The following is a 27,384-nucleotide window of genomic DNA, read 5'->3' as shown; positions in this document are numbered from 1 at the left end:
GCCCACCCTAGAACACTTGTTAATAACAGCCCACTCTAGAACACCTGTTAATAACAGCCCACTGTAGAACACCCGTTAATAACAGCCCACCCTAGAACATTTGTTAATAACAGCCCACTGTAGAACACCCGTTATTAACAGCCCACTGTAGAACACCCGTTAATAACAGCCCACCCTAGAACACTTGTTAATAACAGCCCACCTTAGAACACTTGTTAATAACAGCCCACTGTAGAACACGCGTTATTAACAGCCCACCCTAGAACATCCGTTATTAACAGCCCACTGTAGAACACCCGTTAATAACAGCCCACCCTAGAACACCCGTTAATAACAGCCCACTGTAGAACACCCGTTAATAACAGCCCACCCTAGAACACTTGTTAATAACAGCCCACTGTAGAACACCCGTTAATAACAGCCCACTGTAGAACACCCGTTAATAACAGCCCACTGTAGAACACCCGTTAATAACAGCCCACTGTAGAACACCCGTTAATGACAGCCCACCCTAGAACACCCGTTAATAACAGCCCACCCTAGAACACCCGTTATTAACAGCCCACTGTAGAACACCCGTTAATAACAGCCCACTGTAGAACACCCGTTATTAACAGCCCACCCTAGAACACCCGTTAATAACAGCCCACCGTAAAACACCTGTTAGTAACAGCCCACCCTAGAACACCTGTTAATAACAGCCCACCCTAGAACACCCGTTAATAACAGCCCACTGTAGAACACCCGTTATTAACAGCCCACCCTAGAACACTTGTTAATAACAGCCCACTGTAGAACACCCGTTAATAACAGCCCACCCTAGAACACCCGTTAATAACAGCCCACCCTAGAACACTTGCTAATAACAGCCCACTGTAGAACACCCGTTAATAACAGCCCACCCTAGAACACCCGTTAATAACAGCCCACTGTAGAACACCCGTTAATAACAGCCCACTGTAGAACACCCGTTAATAACAGCCCACTGTAGAACACCCGTTAATAACAGCCCACCCTAGAACACTTGTTAATAACAGCCCACTGTAGAACACCCGTTAATAACAGCCCACCCTAGAACACCCGTTAATAACAGCCCACCCTAGAACACTTGTTAATAACAGCCCACTGTAGAACACCCGTTAATAACAGCCCACCCTAGAACACCCGTTAATAACAGCCCACTGTAAAACACCTGTTAATAACAGCCCACTGTAGAACACCCGTTAATAACAGCCCACTGTAGAACACCCGTTAATAACAGCCCACTGTAGAACACCTGTTAATAACAGCCCACTGTAGAACACCTGTTAATAACAGCCCACTGTAGAACACCTGTTAATAACAGCCCACTGTAGAACACCCGTTAATAACAGCCCACTGTAGAACACCCGTTAATAACAGCCCACTGTAAAACACCTGTTAATAACAGCCCACTGTAGAACACCCGTTAATAACAGCCCACTGTAGAACACCTGTTAATAACAGCCAACTGTAGAACACCCGTTAATAACAGCCCACTGTAAAACACCTGTTAATAACAGCCCACTGTAGAACACCCGTTAATAACAGCCCACTGTAAAACACCTGTTAATAACAGCCCACCCTAGAACACCCGTTAATAACAGCCCACTGTAGAACACCCATTAATAACAGCCCACTGTAGAACACCCATTAATAACAGCCCACTATAGAACACCCATTAATAACAGCCCACTGTAGAACGCCTGTTAATAATAGCCCACTGTAGAACACCTGTTAATAACAGCCCACTGTAGAACACCTGTTAATAACAGCCCACTGTAGAACACCCGTTAATAACAGCCCACTGTAAAACACCTGTTAATAACAGCCCACCCTAGAACACCCGTTAATAACAGCCCACTGTAGAACACCCATTAATAACAGCCCACTGTAGAACACCTGTTAATAACAGCCCACTGTAGAACACCTGTTAATAACAGCCCACTGTAGAACACCTGTTAATAACAGCCCACTGTAAAACACCCGTTAATAACAGCCCACCCTAGAACACCCGTTAATAACAGCCCACTGTAAAACACCTGTTAATAACAGCCCACCCTAGAACACCCGTTATTAACAGCCCACCCTAGAACACCCGTTAATAACAGCCCACTGTAGAACACCCGTTAATAACAGCCCACCCTAGAACACCCGTTAGTAACAGCCCACTGTAGAACACCCATTATTAACAGCCCACTGTAGAACACCTGTTAATAACAGCCCACACTAGGACACTTGTTAATAACAGCCCACCCTAGAACACTTGTTAATAACAGCCCACCCTAGAACACTTGTTAATAACAGCCCACCCTAGAACACTTGTTAATAACAGCCCACCCTAGAACACTTGTTAATAATAGCCCACCCTAGAACACTTGTTAGTAACAGCCCACCCTAGAACACCCGTTAATAACAGCCCACTGTAGAACACCCGTTAATAACAGCCCACCCTAGAACACTTGTTAATAACAGCCCACTCTAGAACACCTGTTAATAACAGCCCACTGTAGAACACCCGTTATTAACAGCCCACCCTAGAACACCCGTTAATAACAGCCCACTGTAGAACACCCGTTATTAACAGCCCACCCTAGAACACCCGTTATTAACAGCCCACCCTAGAACACCCGTTAATAACAGCCCACTGTAGAACACCCGTTATTAACAGCCCACTGTAGAACACCTGTTAATAACAGCCCACTGTAGAACACCCATTAATAACAGCCCACTGTAGAACACCCGTTAATAACAGCCCACCCTAGAACACCCATTAATAACAGCCCACTGTAGAACACCCGTTAATAACAGCCCACCCTAGAACACCCATTAATAACAGCCCACTGTAGAACACCCGTTATTAACAGCCCACCCTAGAACACCCGTTAATGACAGCCCACTGTAGAACACCCGTTAATAACAGCCCACCCTAGAACACCCATTAATAACAGCCCACTGTAGAACACCCTAGAACACTTGTTAATAACAGCCCACCCTATGACACTTGTTAATAACAGCCCACTGTAGAACACCCTAGAACACCCGTTAATAACAGCCCACTGTAGAACACCCGTTAATAACAGCCCACTGTAGAACACCTGTTAATAACAGCCCACTGTAGAACACCTGTTAATAACAGCCCACTGTAGAACACCTGTTAATAACAGCCCACTGTAGAACACCCGTTAATAACAGCCCACTGTAGAACACCCGTTAATAACAGCCCACTGTAAAACACCTGTTAATAACAGCCCACTGTAGAACACCCGTTAATAACAGCCCACTGTAGAACACCTGTTAATAACAGCCAACTGTAGAACACCCGTTAATAACAGCCCACTGTAAAACACCTGTTAATAACAGCCCACTGTAGAACACCCGTTAATAACAGCCCACTGTAAAACACCTGTTAATAACAGCCCACCCTAGAACACCCGTTAATAACAGCCCACTGTAGAACACCCATTAATAACAGCCCACTGTAGAACACCCATTAATAACAGCCCACTATAGAACACCCATTAATAACAGCCCACTGTAGAACGCCTGTTAATAATAGCCCACTGTAGAACACCTGTTAATAACAGCCCACTGTAGAAAACCTGTTAATAACAGCCCACTGTAGAACACCCGTTAATAACAGCCCACTGTAAAACACCTGTTAATAACAGCCCACCCTAGAACACCCGTTAATAACAGCCCACTGTAGAACACCCATTAATAACAGCCCACTGTAGAACACCTGTTAATAACAGCCCACTGTAGAACACCTGTTAATAACAGCCCACTGTAGAACACCTGTTAATAACAGCCCACTGTAAAACACCCGTTAATAACAGCCCACCCTAGAACACCCGTTAATAACAGCCCACTGTAAAACACCTGTTAATAACAGCCCACCCTAGAACACCCGTTATTAACAGCCCACCCTAGAACACCCGTTAATAACAGCCCACTGTAGAACACCCGTTAATAACAGCCCACTGTAGAACACCTGTTAATAACAGCCCACACTAGGACACTTGTTAATAACAGCCCACCCTAGAACACTTGTTAATAACAGCCCACCCTAGAACACTTGTTAATAACAGCCCACCCTAGAACACTTGTTAATAACAGCCCACCCTAGAACACTTGTTAATAATAGCCCACCCTAGAACACCCGTTAATAACAGCCCACTGTAGAGCACCCGTTAATAACAGCCCACCCTAGAACACTTGTTAATAACAGCCCACTCTAGAACACCTGTTAATAACAGCCCACTGTAGAACACCCGTTATTAACAGCCCACCCTAGAACACCCGTTAATAACAGCCCACTGTAGAACACCCGTTATTAACAGCCCACCCTAGAACACCCGTTATTAACAGCCCACCCTAGAACACCCGTTAATAACAGCCCACTGTAGAACACCCGTTATTAACAGCCCACTGTAGAACACCTGTTAATAACAGCCCACTGTAGAACACCCATTAATAACAGCCCACTGTAGAACACCCGTTAATAACAGCCCACCCTAGAACACCCATTAATAACAGCCCACCCTAGAACACTTGTTAATAACAGCCCACTCTAGAACACCCGTTAATAACAGCCCACTGTAGAACACCCGTTAATAACAGCCCACCCTAGAACATTTGTTAATAACAGCCCACTGTAGAACACCCGTTATTAACAGCCCACTGTAGAACACCCGTTAATAACAGCCCACCCTAGAACACTTGTTAATAACAGCCCACCTTAGAACACTTGTTAATAACAGCCCACTGTAGAACACGCGTTATTAACAGCCCACCCTAGAACATCCGTTATTAACAGCCCACTGTAGAACACCCGTTAATAACAGCCCACCCTAGAACACCCGTTAATAACAGCCCACTGTAGAACACCCGTTAATAACAGCCCACCCTAGAACACTTGTTAATAACAGCCCACTGTAGAACACCCGTTAATAACAGCCCACCCTAGAACACCCGTTAATAACAGCCCACTGTAGAACACCCGTTAATAACAGCCCACCCTAGAACACTTGTTAATAACAGCCCACTGTAGAACACCCGTTAATAACAGCCCACTGTAGAACACCCGTTAATAACAGCCCACTGTAGAACACCTGTTAATAACAGCCCACTGTAGAACACCCGTTAATGACAGCCCACCCTAGAACACCCGTTAATAACAGCCCACCCTAGAACACCCGTTATTAACAGCCCACTGTAGAACACCCGTTAATAACAGCCCACTGTAGAACACCCGTTATTAACAGCCCACCCTAGAACACCCGTTAATAACAGCCCACCGTAAAACACCTGTTAGTAACAGCCCACCCTAGAACACCTGTTAATAACAGCCCACCCTAGAACACCCGTTAATAACAGCCCACTGTAGAACACCCGTTATTAACAGCCCACCCTAGAACACTTGTTAATAACAGCCCACTGTAGAACACCCGTTAATAACAGCCCACCCTAGAACACCCGTTAACAGCCCACCCTAGAACACTTGCTAATAAAGCCCACTGTAGAACACCCGTTAATAACAGCCCACCCTAGAACACCCGTTAATAACAGCCCACTGTAGAACACCCGTTAATAACAGCCCACTGTAGAACACCCGTTAATAACAGCCCACTGTAGAACACCCGTTAATAACAGCCCACCCTAGAACACTTGTTAATAACAGCCCACTGTAGAACACCCGTTAATAACAGCCCACCCTAGAACACCCGTTAATAACAGCCCACCCTAGAACACTTGTTAATAACAGCCCACTGTAGAACACCCGTTAATAACAGCCCACCCTAGAACACTTGTTAATAACAGCCCACTCTAGAACACCTGTTAATAACAGCCCACTGTAGAACACCCGTTAATAACAGCCCACCCTAGAACATTTGTTAATAACAGCCCACTGTAGAACACCCGTTATTAACAGCCCACTGTAGAACACCCGTTAATAACAGCCCACCCTAGAACACTTGTTAATAACAGCCCACCTTAGAACACTTGTTAATAACAGCCCACTGTAGAACACGCGTTATTAACAGCCCACCCTAGAACATCCGTTATTAACAGCCCACTGTAGAACACCCGTTAATAACAGCCCACCCTAGAACACCCGTTAATAACAGCCCACTGTAGAACACCCGTTAATAACAGCCCACCCTAGAACACTTGTTAATAACAGCCCACTGTAGAACACCCGTTAATAACAGCCCACTGTAGAACACCCGTTAATAACAGCCCACTGTAGAACACCCGTTAATAACAGCCCACTGTAGAACACCCGTTAATGACAGCCCACCCTAGAACACCCGTTAATAACAGCCCACCCTAGAACACCCGTTATTAACAGCCCACTGTAGAACACCCGTTAATAACAGCCCACTGTAGAACACCCGTTATTAACAGCCCACCCTAGAACACCCGTTAATAACAGCCCACCGTAAAACACCTGTTAGTAACAGCCCACCCTAGAACACCTGTTAATAACAGCCCACCCTAGAACACCCGTTAATAACAGCCCACTGTAGAACACCCGTTATTAACAGCCCACCCTAGAACACTTGTTAATAACAGCCCACTGTAGAACACCCGTTAATAACAGCCCACCCTAGAACACCCGTTAATAACAGCCCACCCTAGAACACTTGCTAATAACAGCCCACTGTAGAACACCCGTTAATAACAGCCCACCCTAGAACACCCGTTAATAACAGCCCACTGTAGAACACCCGTTAATAACAGCCCACTGTAGAACACCCGTTAATAACAGCCCACTGTAGAACACCCGTTAATAACAGCCCACCCTAGAACACTTGTTAATAACAGCCCACTGTAGAACACCCGTTAATAACAGCCCACCCTAGAACACCCGTTAATAACAGCCCACCCTAGAACACTTGTTAATAACAGCCCACTGTAGAACACCCGTTAATAACAGCCCACCCTAGAACACCCGTTAATAACAGCCCACTGTAAAACACCTGTTAATAACAGCCCACTGTAGAACACCCGTTAATAACAGCCCACTGTAGAACACCCGTTAATAACAGCCCACTGTAGAACACCTGTTAATAACAGCCCACTGTAGAACACCTGTTAATAACAGCCCACTGTAGAACACCTGTTAATAACAGCCCACTGTAGAACACCCGTTAATAACAGCCCACTGTAGAACACCCGTTAATAACAGCCCACTGTAAAACACCTGTTAATAACAGCCCACTGTAGAACACCCGTTAATAACAGCCCACTGTAGAACACCTGTTAATAACAGCCAACTGTAGAACACCCGTTAATAACAGCCCACTGTAAAACACCTGTTAATAACAGCCCACTGTAGAACACCCGTTAATAATAGCCCACTGTAAAACACCTGTTAATAACAGCCCACCCTAGAACACCCGTTAATAACAGCCCACTGTAGAACACCCATTAATAACAGCCCACTGTAGAACACCCATTAATAACAGCCCACTATAGAACACCCATTAATAACAGCCCACTGTAGAACGCCTGTTAATAATAGCCCACTGTAGAACACCTGTTAATAACAGCCCACTGTAGAACACCTGTTAATAACAGCCCACTGTAGAACACCCGTTAATAACAGCCCACTGTAAAACACCTGTTAATAACAGCCCACCCTAGAACACCCGTTAATAACAGCCCACTGTAGAACACCCATTAATAACAGCCCACTGTAGAACACCTGTTAATAACAGCCCACTGTAGAACACCTGTTAATAACAGCCCACTGTAGAACACCTGTTAATAACAGCCCACTGTAAAACACCCGTTAATAACAGCCCACCCTAGAACACCCGTTAATAACAGCCCACTGTAAAACACCTGTTAATAACAGCCCACCCTAGAACACCCGTTATTAACAGCCCACCCTAGAACACCCGTTAATAACAGCCCACTGTAGAACACCCGTTAATAACAGCCCACCCTAGAACACCCGTTAGTAACAGCCCACTGTAGAACACCCATTATTAACAGCCCACTGTAGAACACCTGTTAATAACAGCCCACACTAGGACACTTGTTAATAACAGCCCACCCTAGAACACTTGTTAATAACAGCCCACCCTAGAACACTTGTTAATAACAGCCCACCCTAGAACACTTGTTAATAACAGCCCACCCTAGAACACTTGTTAATAATAGCCCACCCTAGAACACTTGTTAGTAACAGCCCACCCTAGAACACCCGTTAATAACAGCCCACTGTAGAACACCCGTTAATAACAGCCCACCCTAGAACACTTGTTAATAACAGCCCACTCTAGAACACCCGTTAGAACACTTGTTAATAACAGCCCACCCTAGAACACTTGTTAATAATAGCCCACCCTAGAACACTTGTTAGTAACAGCCCACCCTAGAACACCCGTTAATAACAGCCCACTGTAAAACACCTGTTAATAACAGCCCACTGTAGAACACCCGTTAATAACAGCCCACTGTAGAACACCCGTTAATAACAGCCCACCCTAGAACACCCATTAATAACAGCCCACTGTAGAACACCCGTTATTAACAGCCCACCCTAGAACACCCGTTAATGACAGCCCACTGTAGAACACCCGTTAATAACAGCCCACCCTAGAACACCCATTAATAACAGCCCACTGTAGAACACCCTAGAACACTTGTTAATAACAGCCCACCCTATGACACTTGTTAATAACAGCCCACCCTAGAACACTTGTTAATAACAGCCCACCCTAGAACACTTGTTAATAACAGCCCACCCTAGAACACCCGTTAATAACAGCCCACCCTAGAACACCCGTTAATAACAGCCCACCCTAGAACACCCGTTAATAACAGCCCACCCTAGAACACCCGTTATTAACAGCCCACTGTAGAACACCTGTTAATAACAGCCCACTGTAGAACACCCATTAATAACAGCCCACTGTAGAACACCCGTTAATAACAGCCCACCCTAGAACACCCATTAATAACAGCCCACCCTAGAACACTTGTTAATAACAGCCCACTCTAGAACACCTGTTAATAACAGCCCACTGTAGAACACCCGTTAATAACAGCCCACCCTAGAACATTTGTTAATAACAGCCCACTGTAGAACACCCGTTATTAACAGCCCACTGTAGAACACCCGTTAATAACAGCCCACCCTAGAACACTTGTTAATAACAGCCCACCTTAGAACACTTGTTAATAACAGCCCACTGTAGAACACGCGTTATTAACAGCCCACCCTAGAACATCCGTTATTAACAGCCCACTGTAGAACACCCGTTAATAACAGCCCACCCTAGAACACCCGTTAATAACAGCCCACTGTAGAACACCCGTTAATAACAGCCCACCCTAGAACACTTGTTAATAACAGCCCACTGTAGAACACCCGTTAATAACAGCCCACCCTAGAACACCCGTTAATAACAGCCCACTGTAGAACACCCGTTAATAACAGCCCACCCTAGAACACTTGTTAATAACAGCCCACTGTAGAACACCCGTTAATAACAGCCCACTGTAGAACACCCGTTAATAACAGCCCACTGTAGAACACCCGTTAATAACAGCCCACTGTAGAACACCCGTTAATGACAGCCCACCCTAGAACACCCGTTAATAACAGCCCACCCTAGAACACCCGTTATTAACAGCCCACTGTAGAACACCCGTTAATAACAGCCCACTGTAGAACACCCGTTATTAACAGCCCACCCTAGAACACCCGTTAATAACAGCCCACCGTAAAACACCTGTTAGTAACAGCCCACCCTAGAACACCTGTTAATAACAGCCCACCCTAGAACACCCGTTAATAACAGCCCACTGTAGAACACCCGTTATTAACAGCCCACCCTAGAACACTTGTTAATAACAGCCCACTGTAGAACACCCGTTAATAACAGCCCACCCTAGAACACCCGTTAATAACAGCCCACCCTAGAACACTTGCTAATAACAGCCCACTGTAGAACACCCGTTAATAACAGCCCACCCTAGAACACCCGTTAATAACAGCCCACTGTAGAACACCCGTTAATAACAGCCCACTGTAGAACACCCGTTAATAACAGCCCACTGTAGAACACCCGTTAATAACAGCCCACCCTAGAACACTTGTTAATAACAGCCCACTGTAGAACACCCGTTAATAACAGCCCACCCTAGAACACCCGTTAATAACAGCCCACCCTAGAACACTTGTTAATAACAGCCCACTGTAGAACACCCGTTAATAACAGCCCACCCTAGAACACTTGTTAATAACAGCCCACTCTAGAACACCTGTTAATAACAGCCCACTGTAGAACACCCGTTAATAACAGCCCACCCTAGAACATTTGTTAATAACAGCCCACTGTAGAACACCCGTTATTAACAGCCCACTGTAGAACACCCGTTAATAACAGCCCACCCTAGAACACTTGTTAATAACAGCCCACCTTAGAACACTTGTTAATAACAGCCCACTGTAGAACACGCGTTATTAACAGCCCACCCTAGAACATCCGTTATTAACAGCCCACTGTAGAACACCCGTTAATAACAGCCCACCCTAGAACACCCGTTAATAACAGCCCACTGTAGAACACCCGTTAATAACAGCCCACCCTAGAACACTTGTTAATAACAGCCCACTGTAGAACACCCGTTAATAACAGCCCACTGTAGAACACCCGTTAATAACAGCCCACTGTAGAACACCCGTTAATAACAGCCCACTGTAGAACACCCGTTAATGACAGCCCACCCTAGAACACCCGTTAATAACAGCCCACCCTAGAACACCCGTTATTAACAGCCCACTGTAGAACACCCGTTAATAACAGCCCACTGTAGAACACCCGTTATTAACAGCCCACCCTAGAACACCCGTTAATAACAGCCCACCGTAAAACACCTGTTAGTAACAGCCCACCCTAGAACACCTGTTAATAACAGCCCACCCTAGAACACCCGTTAATAACAGCCCACTGTAGAACACCCGTTATTAACAGCCCACCCTAGAACACTTGTTAATAACAGCCCACTGTAGAACACCCGTTAATAACAGCCCACCCTAGAACACCCGTTAATAACAGCCCACCCTAGAACACTTGCTAATAACAGCCCACTGTAGAACACCCGTTAATAACAGCCCACCCTAGAACACCCGTTAATAACAGCCCACTGTAGAACACCCGTTAATAACAGCCCACTGTAGAACACCCGTTAATAACAGCCCACTGTAGAACACCCGTTAATAACAGCCCACCCTAGAACACTTGTTAATAACAGCCCACTGTAGAACACCCGTTAATAACAGCCCACCCTAGAACACCCGTTAATAACAGCCCACCCTAGAACACTTGTTAATAACAGCCCACTGTAGAACACCCGTTAATAACAGCCCACCCTAGAACACCCGTTAATAACAGCCCACTGTAAAACACCTGTTAATAACAGCCCACTGTAGAACACCCGTTAATAACAGCCCACTGTAGAACACCCGTTAATAACAGCCCACTGTAGAACACCTGTTAATAACAGCCCACTGTAGAACACCTGTTAATAACAGCCCACTGTAGAACACCTGTTAATAACAGCCCACTGTAGAACACCCGTTAATAACAGCCCACTGTAGAACACCCGTTAATAACAGCCCACTGTAAAACACCTGTTAATAACAGCCCACTGTAGAACACCCGTTAATAACAGCCCACTGTAGAACACCTGTTAATAACAGCCAACTGTAGAACACCCGTTAATAACAGCCCACTGTAAAACACCTGTTAATAACAGCCCACTGTAGAACACCCGTTAATAATAGCCCACTGTAAAACACCTGTTAATAACAGCCCACCCTAGAACACCCGTTAATAACAGCCCACTGTAGAACACCCATTAATAACAGCCCACTGTAGAACACCCATTAATAACAGCCCACTATAGAACACCCATTAATAACAGCCCACTGTAGAACGCCTGTTAATAATAGCCCACTGTAGAACACCTGTTAATAACAGCCCACTGTAGAACACCTGTTAATAACAGCCCACTGTAGAACACCCGTTAATAACAGCCCACTGTAAAACACCTGTTAATAACAGCCCACCCTAGAACACCCGTTAATAACAGCCCACTGTAGAACACCCATTAATAACAGCCCACTGTAGAACACCTGTTAATAACAGCCCACTGTAGAACACCTGTTAATAACAGCCCACTGTAGAACACCTGTTAATAACAGCCCACTGTAAAACACCCGTTAATAACAGCCCACCCTAGAACACCCGTTAATAACAGCCCACTGTAAAACACCTGTTAATAACAGCCCACCCTAGAACACCCGTTATTAACAGCCCACCCTAGAACACCCGTTAATAACAGCCCACTGTAGAACACCCGTTAATAACAGCCCACCCTAGAACACCCGTTAGTAACAGCCCACTGTAGAACACCCATTATTAACAGCCCACTGTAGAACACCTGTTAATAACAGCCCACACTAGGACACTTGTTAATAACAGCAGCCACCCTAGAACACTTGTTAATAACAGCCCACCCTAGAACACTTGTTAATAACAGCCCACCCTAGAACACTTGTTAATAACAGCCCACCCTAGAACACTTGTTAATAATAGCCCACCCTAGAACACTTGTTAGTAACAGCCCACCCTAGAACACCCGTTAATAACAGCCCACTGTAGAACACCCGTTAATAACAGCCCACCCTAGAACACTTGTTAATAACAGCCCACTCTAGAACACCCGTTAGAACACTTGTTAATAACAGCCCACCCTAGAACACTTGTTAATAATAGCCCACCCTAGAACACTTGTTAGTAACAGCCCACCCTAGAACACCCGTTAATAACAGCCCACTGTAAAACACCTGTTAATAACAGCCCACTGTAGAACACCCGTTAATAACAGCCCACTGTAGAACACCCGTTAATAACAGCCCACCCTAGAACACCCATTAATAACAGCCCACTGTAGAACACCCGTTATTAACAGCCCACCCTAGAACACCCGTTAATGACAGCCCACTGTAGAACACCCGTTAATAACAGCCCACCCTAGAACACCCATTAATAACAGCCCACTGTAGAACACCCTAGAACACTTGTTAATAACAGCCCACCCTATGACACTTGTTAATAACAGCCCACCCTAGAACACTTGTTAATAACAGCCCACCCTAGAACACTTGTTAATAACAGCCCACCCTAGAACACCTGTTAATAACAGCCCACCCTAGAACACTTGTTAATAACAGCCCACCCTAGAACACTTGTTAATAACAGCCCACCCTAGAACACTTGTTAATAACAGCCCACCCTAGAACACCTGTTAATAACAGCCCAGGCTATGACTGTGTCCCAAATGGCACCTTATCCCTATATAGTGCACTACATTTGACAAGGGCCCATTGAGCTCTGGTAAATAGTAATGTAGAGAATATTTGGGACACAGTCCATAGTTTCACCACTAGGAGGCAGTGTTGAAATGCCTAAAGGTGAATGGGAGGGTCACTGTTGACTTGTTTTGGACTTCAGTCTTATTGATAGGAGCAAAAATAGTTTCGGTTCTGAATTAAAAGTGGCAATTATTATAATAGTTTTGACTTCATACTGATTTTTATTTGAGGTGTTTTATACTTTTTGTGTGGTTGGGTTTTATACTGAGATTTGATGATTTGTTTTAATGTTTGTTTTATTAAACACTAACCGTGGATGACACAGTTGAGGTCCCTAACTGAATGTAAGCCTGTCACTCTCAATGTTATATAAACTGATTGAGTCATTCACATGTAACGCCTCACGTTTCATTCCCAGAAAACAACAGTGCAGTGCAGGCTATGTTGGACCAATTCCCTTTTGAACACATTAAGTTGCTTACTTTACTGGACTCTGTGGATATGGACTGTAGTGCAGAGTTACCAACATGTTCTCCCTATGGAGAGATGTGAGGGGGAAAGGGGAGAGGGCGAGGAGGGGAGAGGGCGAGGAGGGGAGAGGGCAAAGGTGGAGGGGGAGAGGGAATGGGGAGGAGGGGAGAGGGAAAGGGGGAGGGGCGAGGGAATGGGGAGGAGGGGAGAGGGCAAGGGGAGGAGGGGGAGAGGGAATGGGGAGGAGGGGGAGGGGAATGGGGAGGAGGGGGAGAGGGCAAGGGGAGGAGGGGGAGAGGGCATGGGGAGGAGGGGGAGAGGGAATGGGGAGGAGGGGAGAGGGCAAGAGGAGGAGGAGAGGGAATGGGGAGGAGGGGAGAGGGCAAGGGGAGGAGGGGAGAGGGCATGGGGAGGAGGGGGAGAGGGAATGGGGAGGAGGGGAGAGGGCAAGGGGAGGAGGGGGAGAGGGAATGGGGAGGAGGGGGAGAGGGCATGGGGAGGAGGGGGAGAGGGAATGGGGAGAGGGCGAGGAGGGGAGAGGGCAAGGGAGGAGGGGGAGAGGGCGAGGAAGGGCAAGGGGAGGAGGGGAGAGGGCAAGGGGAGGGGGGGGAGAGGGCAAGGGGAGGAGGGGGAGAGGGCATGGGGAGGTGGGGAGAGGGCAAAGGTGGAGGGGGAGAGGGAATGGGGAGGAGGGGAGAGGGAAAGGGGAGGAGGGGAGAGGGCAAGGGGAGGAGGGGGAGAGGGAATGGGGAGGAGGGGGAGAGGGAATGGGGAGGAGGGGAGAGGGCAAGGGGAGGAGGGGGAGAGGGCATGGGGAGGAGGGGGAGAGGGAATGGGGAGGAGGGGAGAGGGCAAGAGGAGGAGGAGGGAGAGGGAATGGGGAGGAGGGGAGGGGCATGGGGAGGAGGGGGAGAGGGAATGGGGAGGAGGGAGGGGAGGAGGGGAGAGGGCAAGGGGAGGAGGGGGAGAGGGCATGGGGAGGAGGGGGAGAGGGAATGGGGAGGAGGGGAGAGGGCAAGGGGAGGAGGGGGAGGGAATGGGGAGGAGGGGAGAGGGCAAGGGGAGGAGGGGGAGAGGGCATGGGGAGGAGGGGGAGAGGGAATGGGGAGGGGGAGGGGAGAGGGCAAAGGAGGAGGGGGAGAGGGCAATGGGGAGGGGCAGGGGAGGAGGGGGAGGGCATGGGGAGGAGGAGGAGAGGGAATGGGGAGGTGGGGAGAGGGCATGGGGAGGAGGGGAGAGGGGGGGATGGGGAGGGGCAGGGGAGGGGGAGGGAAGGGGGAGGGGGTAGGGGAGGAGGGGGAGGGAATGGGGAGGAGGGGAGAGGGCAAGGGGAGGAGGGGGAGAGGGCATGGGGAGGAGGGGGGAGGGAATGGGGAGGAGGGGAGAGGGCAAGGGGAGGAGGGGGAGAGGGCATGGGGAGGAGGGGGAGAGGGAATGGGGAGGAGGGGAGAGGGCATGGGGAGGAGGGGGAGAGGGAATGGGGAGGAGGGGGAGAGGGAATGGGGAGGAGGGGGAGAGGGAATGGGGAGGAGGGGAGAGGACAAGGGGAGGAGGGGAGAGGGAATGGGGAGGAGGGGGAGAGGGAATGGGGAGGAGGGGAGAGGGCATGGGGAGGAGGGGGAGAGGGCATGGGGAGGAGGGGGAGAGGGAATGGGGAGGAGGGGAGAGGGCAAGGGGAGGAGGGGGAGAGGGAATGGGGAGGAGGGGGAGAGGGAATGGGGAGGAGGGGGAGAGGGAATGGGGAGGAGGGGAGAGGGCATGGGGAGGAGGGGAGAGGACAAGGGGAGGAGGGGGAGAGGGAATGGGGAGGAGGGGGAGAGGGAATGGGGAGGAGGGGAAGGAGGGGGAGAGGGAAATAGTTTTTTCTCATCAATCTATTCACAATACCCCATAATGACTCAATACCCCATAATGACTCAATACCCCATAATAAATCAACTGAAATATCACATTTACATAAGTATTCAGACCCTTTACTCAGTACTTTGTTAAAGCGCTTTTGGCAGCGATGACAGCCTAGAGTTTTCTTTGGCATGACACTACAAGCTTGGCACACCGGTATTTGGGGAGTTTCTCCCATTCTTCTCTGCAGATCCTCTCAAGCTCTGTCAGGTTGGATGGGGAGCGTTGCTGCACAGCTATTTTCAGGTCTCCAGAGATGTTCTATCGGGTTCAAGTCCAGGCTCTGGCTTGGCACTCACAGACATTCAGAGCGTTGTCCCGAAGCCACTCCTGCTTGTCTTGGCTGTGTGCTTAGGGTCGTTGTCCTGTCGGAAGGTGAACCTTCACCCCAGTCTGAGGTCCTGAGCGTTCTGAAGCAGGATTTCATCAGGGATCTCACTGTACTTTGCTCCGTTCAGCTTTCTCTTGATCCTGACTAGTCTCCCAGTCCCGGCCGCTGAAAAACATCTCCACAGCATGATGCTGCCACCACCATGCTTCACTGTAGGGATGGTGCCAGGTTTCCTCTAGATGTGACACTTGGCATTCAGGCCAATGAGTTTATTCTTGGTTTCATTAGATCAGAGAATATTTAGGTGCCTTTTGGCAAACTCCAAGCGGTCTGTCGTGTCCTTTTAGTGAGGAGTAGCTTCCGTCTGGCCACTCTACCTGATTTGGTGGAGTGCTGCAGAGATGTATGTCCTTCTGGAAGGTTCTCCCTTCTCCACAGAGGAACTCTGGAGCTCTGTCATAGTGAATAAGGTATTTCTGTTTTATATTTTTAGTACATTTTGTATACATTTTTTCATTTTGTCATTATAAGGTATTGTGATGTCATTATGGGCGATTGTGATGTCATTATGGAGTATTGTGATGTTGTGATGTCATTATGGGGGGTTTAGATTGATGAGGAAAAACATTGATTTAATCCCTTTTAGGATAAAGCTGTAACGTAACAAAATGTCAAAGTCAAGGGTTCTGAATACTTTCTGAAGGCACTCTGTATGTATAGGTTGTTCAGTGTAATATTAATACAATGTATTTATATAGTGCTTTTCAAGGACCCAGCATCGCTTAACAGCCTTAAGAGTCTATTGACACACCCTTGTGACCCTTGTGTGTCAATAGCCGCATCCGCCTATATAGGCCTTCTGTGCTACAGTGGTGTTTGTCAGACCTTGAGACATCCCGAAAATAAATAGGTCTTTTCACAAAAAAATGTCTGTAGCGTCCAAATGGTTTGGCTGTTTTGCTCTACGACCCCCACAACCCCAAAGGGACTCCTCCTCTGAAGTCGATAAATCTAATGCTGCAACCTCTGTCTGAAACAAACTGATATGACCCCACTGTGGAATGGAGAGGCTCTCACAAACATGATGGTGTTCTCCATGTTCCTCTACGACCCCCACAAGTGTCACGGGACTCAGAAGGTGACCCGTACAAATGTAGGAAGTAGTTTTGTGTCATCAAAAAAAAGGGTTTAAAAATGTGCAAAAAAATATAGATATTTCCTCAGCTTTAGCTTTAGTGTTTTAGACACAGGAGAGAGACTTTATTTTGACTGTCTTTTTTGCCATTAATATGAATGTGTTATTCAATGCGTTTCTATTGGCTATAGTAGTATGACCATCTTAACATATTATTTTATCTTAGTACCAGCCTTAACCTGGTATCTTCCTCCCTACAGGTCTGGTTAGTTTAATACCAGCCTTAAACTGGTCTCTTGTCCTTCCTCCCTCCAGGTCTGGTTAGTTTAGTACCAGCCATTAACCTTGTCTCTTGTCCTCCCTCCAGGTCTGGTTAGTTTAGTACCAGCCTTAACCTGGTCTCTTGTCCTCCCTCCAGGTCTGGTTAGTTTAGTACCAGCCATTAACCTGGTCTCTTGTCCTCCCTCCAGGTCTGGTTAGTTTAGTACCAACCTTAACCTGGTCTCTTCCTCCCTCCAGGTCTGGTTAGTTTAGTACCAGCCTTAACCTGGTCTCTTCCTCCCTCCAGGTCTTGTTAGTTTAGTACCAGCCTTAACCTGGTCTCTTCCTCCCTCCAGGTCTTGTTAGTTTAGTACCAGCCTTAACCTGGTCTCTTCCTCCCTCCAGGTCTTGTTAGTTTAGTACCAGCCTTAACCTGGTCTCTTCCTCCCTCCAGGTCTTGTTAGTTTAGTACCAGCCTTAACCTGGTCTCTTCCTCCCTCCATGTCTTGTTAGTTTAGTACCAGCCTTAACCTGGTCTCTTCCTCCCTCCAGGTCTTGTTAGTTTAGTACCAGCCTTAACCTGGTCTCTTCCTCCCTCCAGGTCTGGTTAGTTTAGTACCAGCCTTAACCTGGTCTCTTCCTCCCTCCAGGTCTTGTTAGTTTAGTACCAGCCTTAACCTGGTCTCTTCCTCCCTCCAGGTCTTGTTAGTTTAGTACCAGCCTTAACCTGGTCTCTTCCTCCCTCCAGGTCTTGTTAGTTTAGTACCAGCCTTAACCTGGTCTCTTCCTCCCTCCAGGTCTTGTTAGTTTAGTACCAGCCTTAACCTGGTCTCTTCCTCCCTCCAGGTCTTGTTAGTTTAGTACCAGCCTTAACCTGGTCTCTTCCTCCCTCCAGGTCTTGTTAGTTTAGTACCAGCCTTAACCTGGTCTCTTCCTCCCTCCAGGTCTTGTTAGTTTAGTACCAGCCTTAACCTGGTCTCTTCCTCCCTCCAGGTCTTGTTGGTTTAGTACCAGCCTTAACCTGGTCTCTTCCTCCCTCCAGGTCTGGTTAGTTTAGTACCAGCCTTAACCTGGTCTCTTCCTCCCTCCAGGTCTGGTTAGTTTAGTACCAGCCTTAACCTGGTCTCTTCCTCCCTCCAGGTCTTTGACTGTTACTGTAGATCATGTTATGTATGCTTTATTTACCACACATTTTACCTACTAGCACTAACTTTTCTGATACCTTCTTTATTGAGGAAAACATTACTACGTACTGTGATAATGTGGTTGTTTCACCTAGCTATCTTAAGATAAATTCACTAACTAAGTCTCTCTTTAAGGACGCCTGCTAAATTACTACAATGTCAAATATACATGATTCTTCCTTTCTCCAGGTGTCCTAACCTGCTGTCCCTGACCCTGTCTGGCTGCGGGCATATCTCAGACCAGGAAGTGATCTGTGTTCTGCAGAGCTGCAGTCGCCTCCGCTCCCTCCATCTGGAGAACTGTGTCCGGGTCACAGACCTGACCCTGCAGGCCCTGGTGCTCCATGGGGCCGGCCTCCACCAGGTCACAGTGGACTTCTGCCGTAATGTTACCCAGGCAGGGCTGGAGATGATCCGGGAAAGACGGCCGGACATTAGGCTGACCGCTGAGAGGAGCGCAGGGATGATACCTGATAGTAAACCGGACAAAAGGACGCAGCTACCACTCAGACGGAGACTTATGCAGAAGGGCCTAATGTTCTCCTGATGACATCACTACAGTTCCCCTGATGAGGCTGTGTCTCTATGGGCCCTGGTTAAAAGGAGTGCACTACATGGGGAATAGGGAGCTATTTAGGAATAGAGTGCCATTTGGGAGACAAACCTACTGCTGCAGAAGGTCCTGCAGTTGTCATGATGAGAGGTCATGATGAGAGGCCATGGTTGTGTCCCAAATGGCACCTTGTTCCTTATATAGTGCACTGCTTTAGACCAGAACCCAATACGGACTGCAGACTACTGCTGAAGGTTCTTCCGTTATGCTGATGACCATAACCCAATACGGACTGCTGAAGGTTCTTCCGTTATCCTGATGACCAGAACCCAATACGGACTGCTGAAGGTTCTTCCGTTATCCTGATGACCAGAACCCAATATGGACTGCTGAAGGTTCTTCAGTTATCCTGATGACCAGAACCCAATACGGACTGCTGAAGGTTCTTCCGTTATCCTGATGACCAGAACCCCATAGGGACTGCTGAAGGTTCTTCAGTTCTCCTGATGACCGGAACCCAATATGGACTGCAGAAGGTTCTTCAGTTATCCTGAGGACCAGAACCCAATATGGACTGCAGAAGATTCTTCAGTTATCCTGAGGACCATAGACTTAACCACAGACATCTGCTTCTCAAATAGCACCCTATTCCCTATATAGTGCACTACATTTGACAAGGGCCCATTGAGCTCTGGTAAATAGTAATGTAGGGAATATTTGGGATACAGTCCATAGTTTCACCACTAGGAGGCAGTGTTGAAATGCCTAAAGGTGAATGGGAGGGTCACTGTTGACTTGTTTTGGACTTCAGTCTTATTGATAGGAGCAAAAATAGTTTCGGTTCTGAATTGAAAGTGGCAATTATTATAATAGTTTTGACTTCATACTGATTTTTATTTGAGGTGCTTTATACTTTTTGTGTGGTTGGGTTTTATACTGAGATTTGATGATTTGTTTTAATGTTTGTTTTATTAAACACTAACCGTGGATGACACAGTTGAGGTCCCTAACTGAATGTAAGCCTGTCACTCTCAATGTTATATAAACTGATTGAGTCATTCACATGTAACGCCTCACGTTTCATTCCCAGAAAACAACAGTGCAGTGCAGGCTATGTTGGACCAATTCCCTTTTGAACACATTAAGTTGCTTACTTTACTGGACTCTGTGGATATGGACTGTAGTGCAGAGTTACCAACATGTTCTCCCTATGGAGAGATGTGAGGGGGAAAGGGGAGAGGGCGAGGAGAAGAGAGGGCGAGGAGGGGGAGAGGGCGAGGAAGGGCAAGGGGAGGAGGGGGAGGGGAGGGGCAAGGGGAGGAGGGGGAGAGGGCAAGGAGAAGAGAGGGCGAGGAGGGGAGAGGGCAAGGGGAGGAGGGGGAGAGGGCGAGGAAGGGCAAGGGGAGGAGGGGGGGAGAGGGCAAGGGGAGGAGGGGGAAAGGGAAGAGGTCGAGGGGGAGAGGGCAAGGGGAGGAGGGGGAGAGGGAATGGGGAGGAGGGGAGAGGGAATGGGGAGGAGGGGGAGAGGGCAAGGGGAGGAGGGGGGAGGAGAGGGCAAGGGGAGGATGGGGAGAGGCAAGGGGAGGAGGGGGAGAGAGGGAATGGGGAGGGGAGGAGGGGGAGAGGGAATGGGGAGGGGAGGAGGGGGAGAGGGCAAGGGGAGGAGGGGGAGAGGGCATAGGGAATGAAAGGAGGGGAGAGGGCAAGGGGAGGAGGGGAGAGGGCATGGGGAGGAGGGGGACAGGGCATGGGGAGGAGGGGGAGAGGGCATGGGGAGGAGGGGAGAGGGCATGGGGAGGGGAGGAGGGGGAGAGGGCAAGGGGAGGAGGGGAGAGGGCATAGATACAGAATGAATGGATAGAACTACTGTACTGTAGATACAGAATGAATAGATAGAACTACTGTAGATACACAATGAATAGATATAACTACTGCAGATACACATTGAATAGGTAGAACTACTGTAGATACACATTGAATAGGTAGAACTACTGTAGATACACAATGAATAGGTAGAACTACTGTAGATACACATTGAATAGGTAGAACTACTGTAGATACACAATGAATAGGTAGAACTACTGTAGATACACATTGAATAGGTAGAACTACTGTAGATACACATTGAATAGGTAGAACTACTGTAGATACACATTGAATAGATATAACTACTGCAGATACACATTGAATAGATATAACTACTGCAGATACACATTGAATAGGTAGAACTACTGCAGATACACATTGAATAGATATAACTACTGCAGATACACATTGAATAGATATAACTACTGCAGATACACATTGAATAGATAGAACTAGTGTAGATACACATTGAATAGATATAACTACTGTAGATACAGAATGAATAGATATAACTACTGTAGATACACATTGAATAGATATAACTACTGTAGATACACATTGAATAGATATAACTACTGCAGATACACATTGAATAGATAGAACTAGTGTAGATACACATTGAATAGATATAACTACTGTAGATACAGAATGAATAGATAGAACTAGTGTAGATACACATTGAATAGATATAACTACTGTAGATACACATTGAATAGATATAACTACTGTAGATACAGAATGAATAGATATAACTACTGTAGATACACATTGAATAGGTAGAACTACTGCAGATACACATTGAATAGATATAACTACTGCAGATACAGAATGAATAGATATAACTACTGCAGATACACATTGAATAGATATAACTACTGTAGATACAGAATGAATAGGTAGAACTACTGCAGATACACATTGAATAGATAGAACTAGTGTAGATACACATTGAATAGATATAACTACTGTAGATACACATTGAATAGATATAACTACTGTAGATACAGAATGAATAGATAGAACTAGTGTAGATACAGAATAGTTACACTACTGTAGATACAGAATGAATACCTAGAGCTACTCTACTGTAGATACAGAATGAATACCTAGAGCTACTGTACTGTAGATACAGAATGAATAGCTAGAGCTACTGTACTGTAGATACAGAATGAATAGCTAGAGCTACTGTACTGTAGATACAGAATGAATAGCTAGAGCTACTGTACTGTAGATACAGAATGAATACCTAGAGCTACTCTACTGTAGATACAGAATGAATACCTAGAGCTACTGTACTGTAGATACAGAATGAATAGCTAGAGCTACTGTACTGTAGATACAGAATGAATAGCTAGAGCTACTGTAGATACAGAATGAATAGATAGAACTACTGTAGATACAGAATGAATAGCTAGAGCTACTGTAGATACAGAATGAATAGATAGAGCTACTGTAGATACAGAATGAATAGCTAGAGCTACTGTAGATACAGAATGAATAGCTAGAACTACTGTACTGTAGATACAGAATGAATAGCTAGAACTACTGTACTGTAGATACAGAATGAATAGATAGAACTACTGTAGATACAGAATGAATAGATAGAACTACTGTACTGTAGATACAGAATGAATAGATAGAACTACTGTAGATACAGAATTAATCGCTAGAACTACTGTAGATACAGAATTAATAGATAAAACTACTGTAGATACAGAATTAATCGCTAGAACTACTGTAGATACAGAATGAAGAGATAGAACTACTGTAGATACAGAATGAATCGCTAGAACTACAAACAGACTAAGCATGTGGTCTAACAAGACCTATAAAAAGCATTAACACACATTGCTGACTTCTTTTCAACAAAGTTTATTTTTTATTTTTTAAACAAATACATCCTTTTTGTTGAACAGCAAAGCCTCCAGCATTGAATTACAAGAACGAACATGCTGACTACACCGGGCACGCGCTTGCATCCACGTGCACATTGCACGCATGTTGATTTTGTCCAACCACACCAGACACAATCAGGACACGCAGGTTGAAATATCCAAACGAACTCTGAACGAATTATATTCATTTGGGACAGGTCGAAACACATGAAACATTCATGGACATTTAGCTAGTTCATTTGTCCTGGGATAAAATTAAACACTGGGTTGTTATTCTACTTGAAATACACAAGGTCAATTTTTTCCTGGATCTTTGTAGATTATTTTTTATGTTCTCTACTCTGACAGTTAATCCAGAGATAAAAGGGGAAGTTAGTGTCTAGTAATCTCTCCTCCTTCAGTTTTCTTCTTTGGACTTTATATGGCGGTTGGCAACCAACTTTAAGGTGCATTACCACCACCAACTGGACTGGAGTGTGGACCTCAGTTGCTTTCAATCACCCAAGTGGGTAGATGCTCCTAACAACCAATGAGGAGATGGGAGAGGCGGGACTTGCAGCGCATTCAGCATCACAAATAGAACTAGGTTCTATTTCAGCGCCTGGCTATGCAGACGTTGACGTGCGCAAGCAGTTTGGATGTAATTATTGATTAACATGCATTTATTCCGCAATGTGAGCGGTGTGGTCAGCATGCACAACCCACTTAAGACACAAAATCCCCATTTCATGAATATATTAAAATATATCAAAACTTGAACATTTCAGTCATACAAAGTAAGGCCAGTTTTCAAGAGAGATAATACACATCTTTACTAACTCTGTTTATTAGATGTACAGTACATGGGAATGAGGAGGTTGTTCACATATGAGAATGGGGAAGGTAGTCATTTATGAGGACAACAGCAGAATGAGGACAAGAGCAGAATGAGGAGGTTGTTCATTTATGAGGACAACAGCAGAATGAGGACAAAAGCAGAATGAGGAGGTTAGTCTCTTATGAGGACTACAGCAGAATGAGGAAGTTAGTCTCTTATGAGGACTACAGCAGAATGAGGACAAGAGCAGAATGAGGACAACAGCAGAATGAGGAAGTTGTTCATTTATGAGGACAACAGCAGAATGGGGAAGTTAGTCAATTATGAGGACAACAGCAGAATGAGGACAACAGCAGAATGAGGAAGTTAGTCTCTTATGAGGACAACAGCAGAATGAGGACAACAGCAGAATGAGGAAGTTGTTCATTAATGAGGACAACAGCAGACTGAGGACAACAGCAGAATGAGGAAGTTAGTCACTTATGAGGACAACAGCAGAATGAGGACAACAGCAGAATGAGGAAGTTAGTCTCTTATGAGGACAATAGCAGAATGAGGAAATTGGTTATTTAAGACAATTGGATAACAATTAAATGATCTGTGAGCTGTCCTCTTTCTTTCCACTGTAACCCTAACCTGTACCCTAAATCTAACCTGTACCCTAACCTGTACCCTAACCTGCACCCCAACATATACCCTATCCCTAACCTGTCCACTGTAACCCTAACCTGTCCACTATAACCCTAACCCTAACCTGTCCACTGTAACCCTAACCTGTCCACTGGAACCCTAACCTGTCCACTGTAACCCTAACCTGTCCACTGTAACCCTAACCTGTATCCTATCCCAACCTGTCCACTGTAACCCTAACCTGTCCCCTATCCTAACCTGTAACCCTAACCTGTCCACTATAACCCTAACCTGTCCCCTATCCTAACCTGTAACCCTAACCTGTCCACTATAACCCTAACCAGTACCCTAACCCTAACCCTAACCTGTACCATGTAACCTGTCCCCTGTAACCCTAGCCTGTACCCTATCCTGTCCCCTATCCTAACCTGTAACCCTAACCTGTACCCTATCCTAACCTGTACCCTAACCTGTACCCTATCCTGTCCCCTATCCTAACCTGTAACCCTAACCTGTACCCTATCCTAACCTGTACCCTAACCTGTACCCTATCCTGTCCCCTATCCTAACCTGTAACCCTAACCTGTACCCTATCCTAACCTGTACCCTAACCTGTACCCTATCCTGTCCCCTATCCTAACCTGTAACCCTAACCTGTACCCTACCCTAACCTGTACCCTAACCTGTACCCTATCATGTCCCCTATCCTAACCTGTAACCCTAACCTGTACTGTGTAACCTGTCCCCTATCACATGTACATTTCTACAATCTAGATAGCTTTACAGAAGGCAGGGATTCAAATACCATTTCTGTTGGCGCTGAAATCCCTCCATAGGAAACACTATCAACGTGTTTCATCTATCGCCCCAGAAAATGTGTTTTTAGAATGCTGTGCAACATATAGAAGACATTGTATGGACAGCAGTTTTTGAATTAGTCTCTGTGGCTGCTTTTGGACCAATCATGTGTGCTACAGACACACATTCAACAAATCAGAAAAGATAGGCAGGTTTCAGGAAGTGTTGCTTCTCTTCCTGGTTCTGGGTCTTTTCTTCATGATCATCTCCGTCTCCTGGTCGCTCTCACAGTCCCTCTGGAAGTATGATAAAACAACAGACCTTATTAACCCGAGCTCAAACCTTAACTAGAGCTGCAAACCCGAGCTGCAAACCTGAGCTGCAAACCTTAACCTGAGCTGCAAACCTGAGCTGCAAACCTTAACCTGAGCTGCAAACCCGAGCTGCAAACCTGAGCTATAAACCTTAACATGAGCTCAAACCTGAGCTGCAAACCTTAACATGAGCTGCAAACCTGAGCTGTAAACCTTAACCCGAGCTGCAAACCTTAACCTGAGCTGCAAACCTTAACCTGAGCTGCAAACCTTAACATGCGCTGCAAACCTTAACATGCGCTGCAAACCTTAAACTGAGCTGCAAACCTGAGCTGCAAACCTGAGCTGCAAACCTGAGCTGCAAACCTGAGCTGCAAACCTTAACATGAGCTGCAAACCTGAGCTGCAAACCTTAACATGAGCTGCAAACCTGAGCTGCAAACCTTAACCTGAGCTGCAAACCTGAGCTGCAAACCTTAACATGAGCTGTAACCTTAACATGAGCTGCAAACCTGAGCTGCAAACCTTAACCTGAGCTGCAAACCTTAACCTGAGCTGCAAACCTTAACCTGAGCTGCAAACCTTAACATGAGCTGCAAACCTTAACCTGAGCTGCAAACCTGAGCTGCAAACCTTAACCTGAGCTGCAAACCTTAACATGAGCTGCAAACCTTAACCTGAGCTGCAAACCTTAACATGAGCTGCAAACCTTAACCTGAGCTGCAAACCTGAGCTGCAAACCTTAACCTGAGCTGCAAACCTTAACATGAGCTGCAAACCTTAACCTGAGCTGCAAACCTTAACATGAGCTGCAAACCTGAGCTGCAAACCTTAACATGAGCTGCAAACCTGAGCTGCAAACCTTAACCTGAGCTGCAAACCTGAGCTGCAAACCTTAACCTGAGCTGCAAACCTGAGCTGCAAACCTCAAACTGAGCTGCAAACCTGAGCTGCAAACCTTAACCTGAGCTGCAAACCTTAACCTGAGCTGCAAACCTTAACCTGAGCTGCAAACCTGAGCTGCAAACCTTAACCTGAGCTGCAAACCTTAACCTGAACTGCAAACCTGAGCTGCAAACCTTAGCCTGAGCTGCAAACTTTACCCTGAGCTGCAACTCTTAACCCGAGCTGCAAACCTGAGCTGCAAACCTTAACCTGAGCTGCAAACTTTACCCTGAGCTGCAACTCTTAACCCGAGCTGCAAACCTTAACCCGAGCTGCAAACCTTAACCCGAGCTGCAAACCTTAACCCGAGCTGCAAACCTTAACCCGAGCTGCAAACCCTTAACCTGAGCTGCAAACCTTAACCTGAGCTGCAAACCTTAACCTGAGCTGCAAACCTGAGCTGCAAACCTTAACCTGAGCTGCAAACCTTAACCTGAACTGCAAACCTGAGCTGCAAACCTTAACCTGAGCTGCAAACTTTACCCTGAGCTGCAACTCTTAACCCGAGCTGCAAACCTTAACCCGAGCTGCAAACCTTAACCCGAGCTGCAAACCTTAACCCGAGCTGCAAACCCTTAACCTGAGCTGCAAACCCTTAACCCGAGCTGTAACCTTAACCTGAGCTGTAACCTTAACCTGAGCTGTAACCTTAACCTGAGCCAGAAACAACTGTTGTGCACCACCCTTACCACTCAACAACATGCCTCAATTTGCAGCATATGGTTTATTTTGCATTCAGAGAATGCCATCACTGTCTGTCACACACACAGTCAAACTTCTGTTCCCAAAACAACTGAATGTACAGTGTGCAACCATCAACATAGTTAATTATGTATTACTTATTTTAGTTTGAGAACTAACA

At 46.3% G+C, this 27,384-nt stretch overlaps 2 protein-coding genes and 1 long non-coding RNA gene across 5 annotated transcripts in view; 1 reads left to right on the top strand and 2 right to left on the bottom strand.

The window, feature by feature from the left end:
• Positions 1-20,321, top strand: part of fbxl22 (F-box and leucine-rich repeat protein 22) — a 28,707-nt gene extending 8,386 nt beyond the window's left edge. The window contains exon 2 of the mRNA XM_042325015.1: positions 18,894-20,321. Coding sequence (XP_042180949.1) covers positions 18,894-19,251 — 358 coding nt within the window. The 3' untranslated portion in view covers positions 19,252-20,321. The remainder of the gene's footprint in view (positions 1-18,893) is intronic.
• A 2,658-nt stretch (positions 20,322-22,979) lies between these two features.
• On the bottom strand, positions 22,980-24,965 carry LOC121846799. The gene is made up of 2 exons (XR_006083785.1): positions 24,757-24,965; positions 22,980-24,706 (listed from the first exon to the last, which is right to left on the bottom strand). It is a non-coding gene; the product is annotated as an uncharacterized LOC121846799 (long non-coding RNA).
• A 177-nt stretch (positions 24,966-25,142) lies between these two features.
• dapk2b (death-associated protein kinase 2b) overlaps positions 25,143-27,384 on the bottom strand; it is a 62,189-nt gene continuing 59,947 nt past the window's right edge. For all 3 annotated transcript variants that reach the window (XM_042323853.1, XM_042323321.1, XM_042323552.1), the window contains one exon: positions 25,143-25,559. In XM_042323853.1, the coding sequence (XP_042179787.1) occupies positions 25,479-25,559 (81 nt within the window). In that variant the 3' untranslated portion in view covers positions 25,143-25,478. The remainder of the gene's footprint in view (positions 25,560-27,384) is intronic.

The sequence above is a fragment of the Oncorhynchus tshawytscha genome, linkage group LG01 (genome assembly GCF_018296145.1).
Source record: "Oncorhynchus tshawytscha isolate Ot180627B linkage group LG01, Otsh_v2.0, whole genome shotgun sequence".
Taxonomy (NCBI): domain Eukaryota; kingdom Metazoa; phylum Chordata; class Actinopteri; order Salmoniformes; family Salmonidae; genus Oncorhynchus; species Oncorhynchus tshawytscha.
The sequence above is the reverse complement of the archived record's forward strand: the minus strand, read 5'-3'. Positions and strand labels throughout refer to the sequence as shown.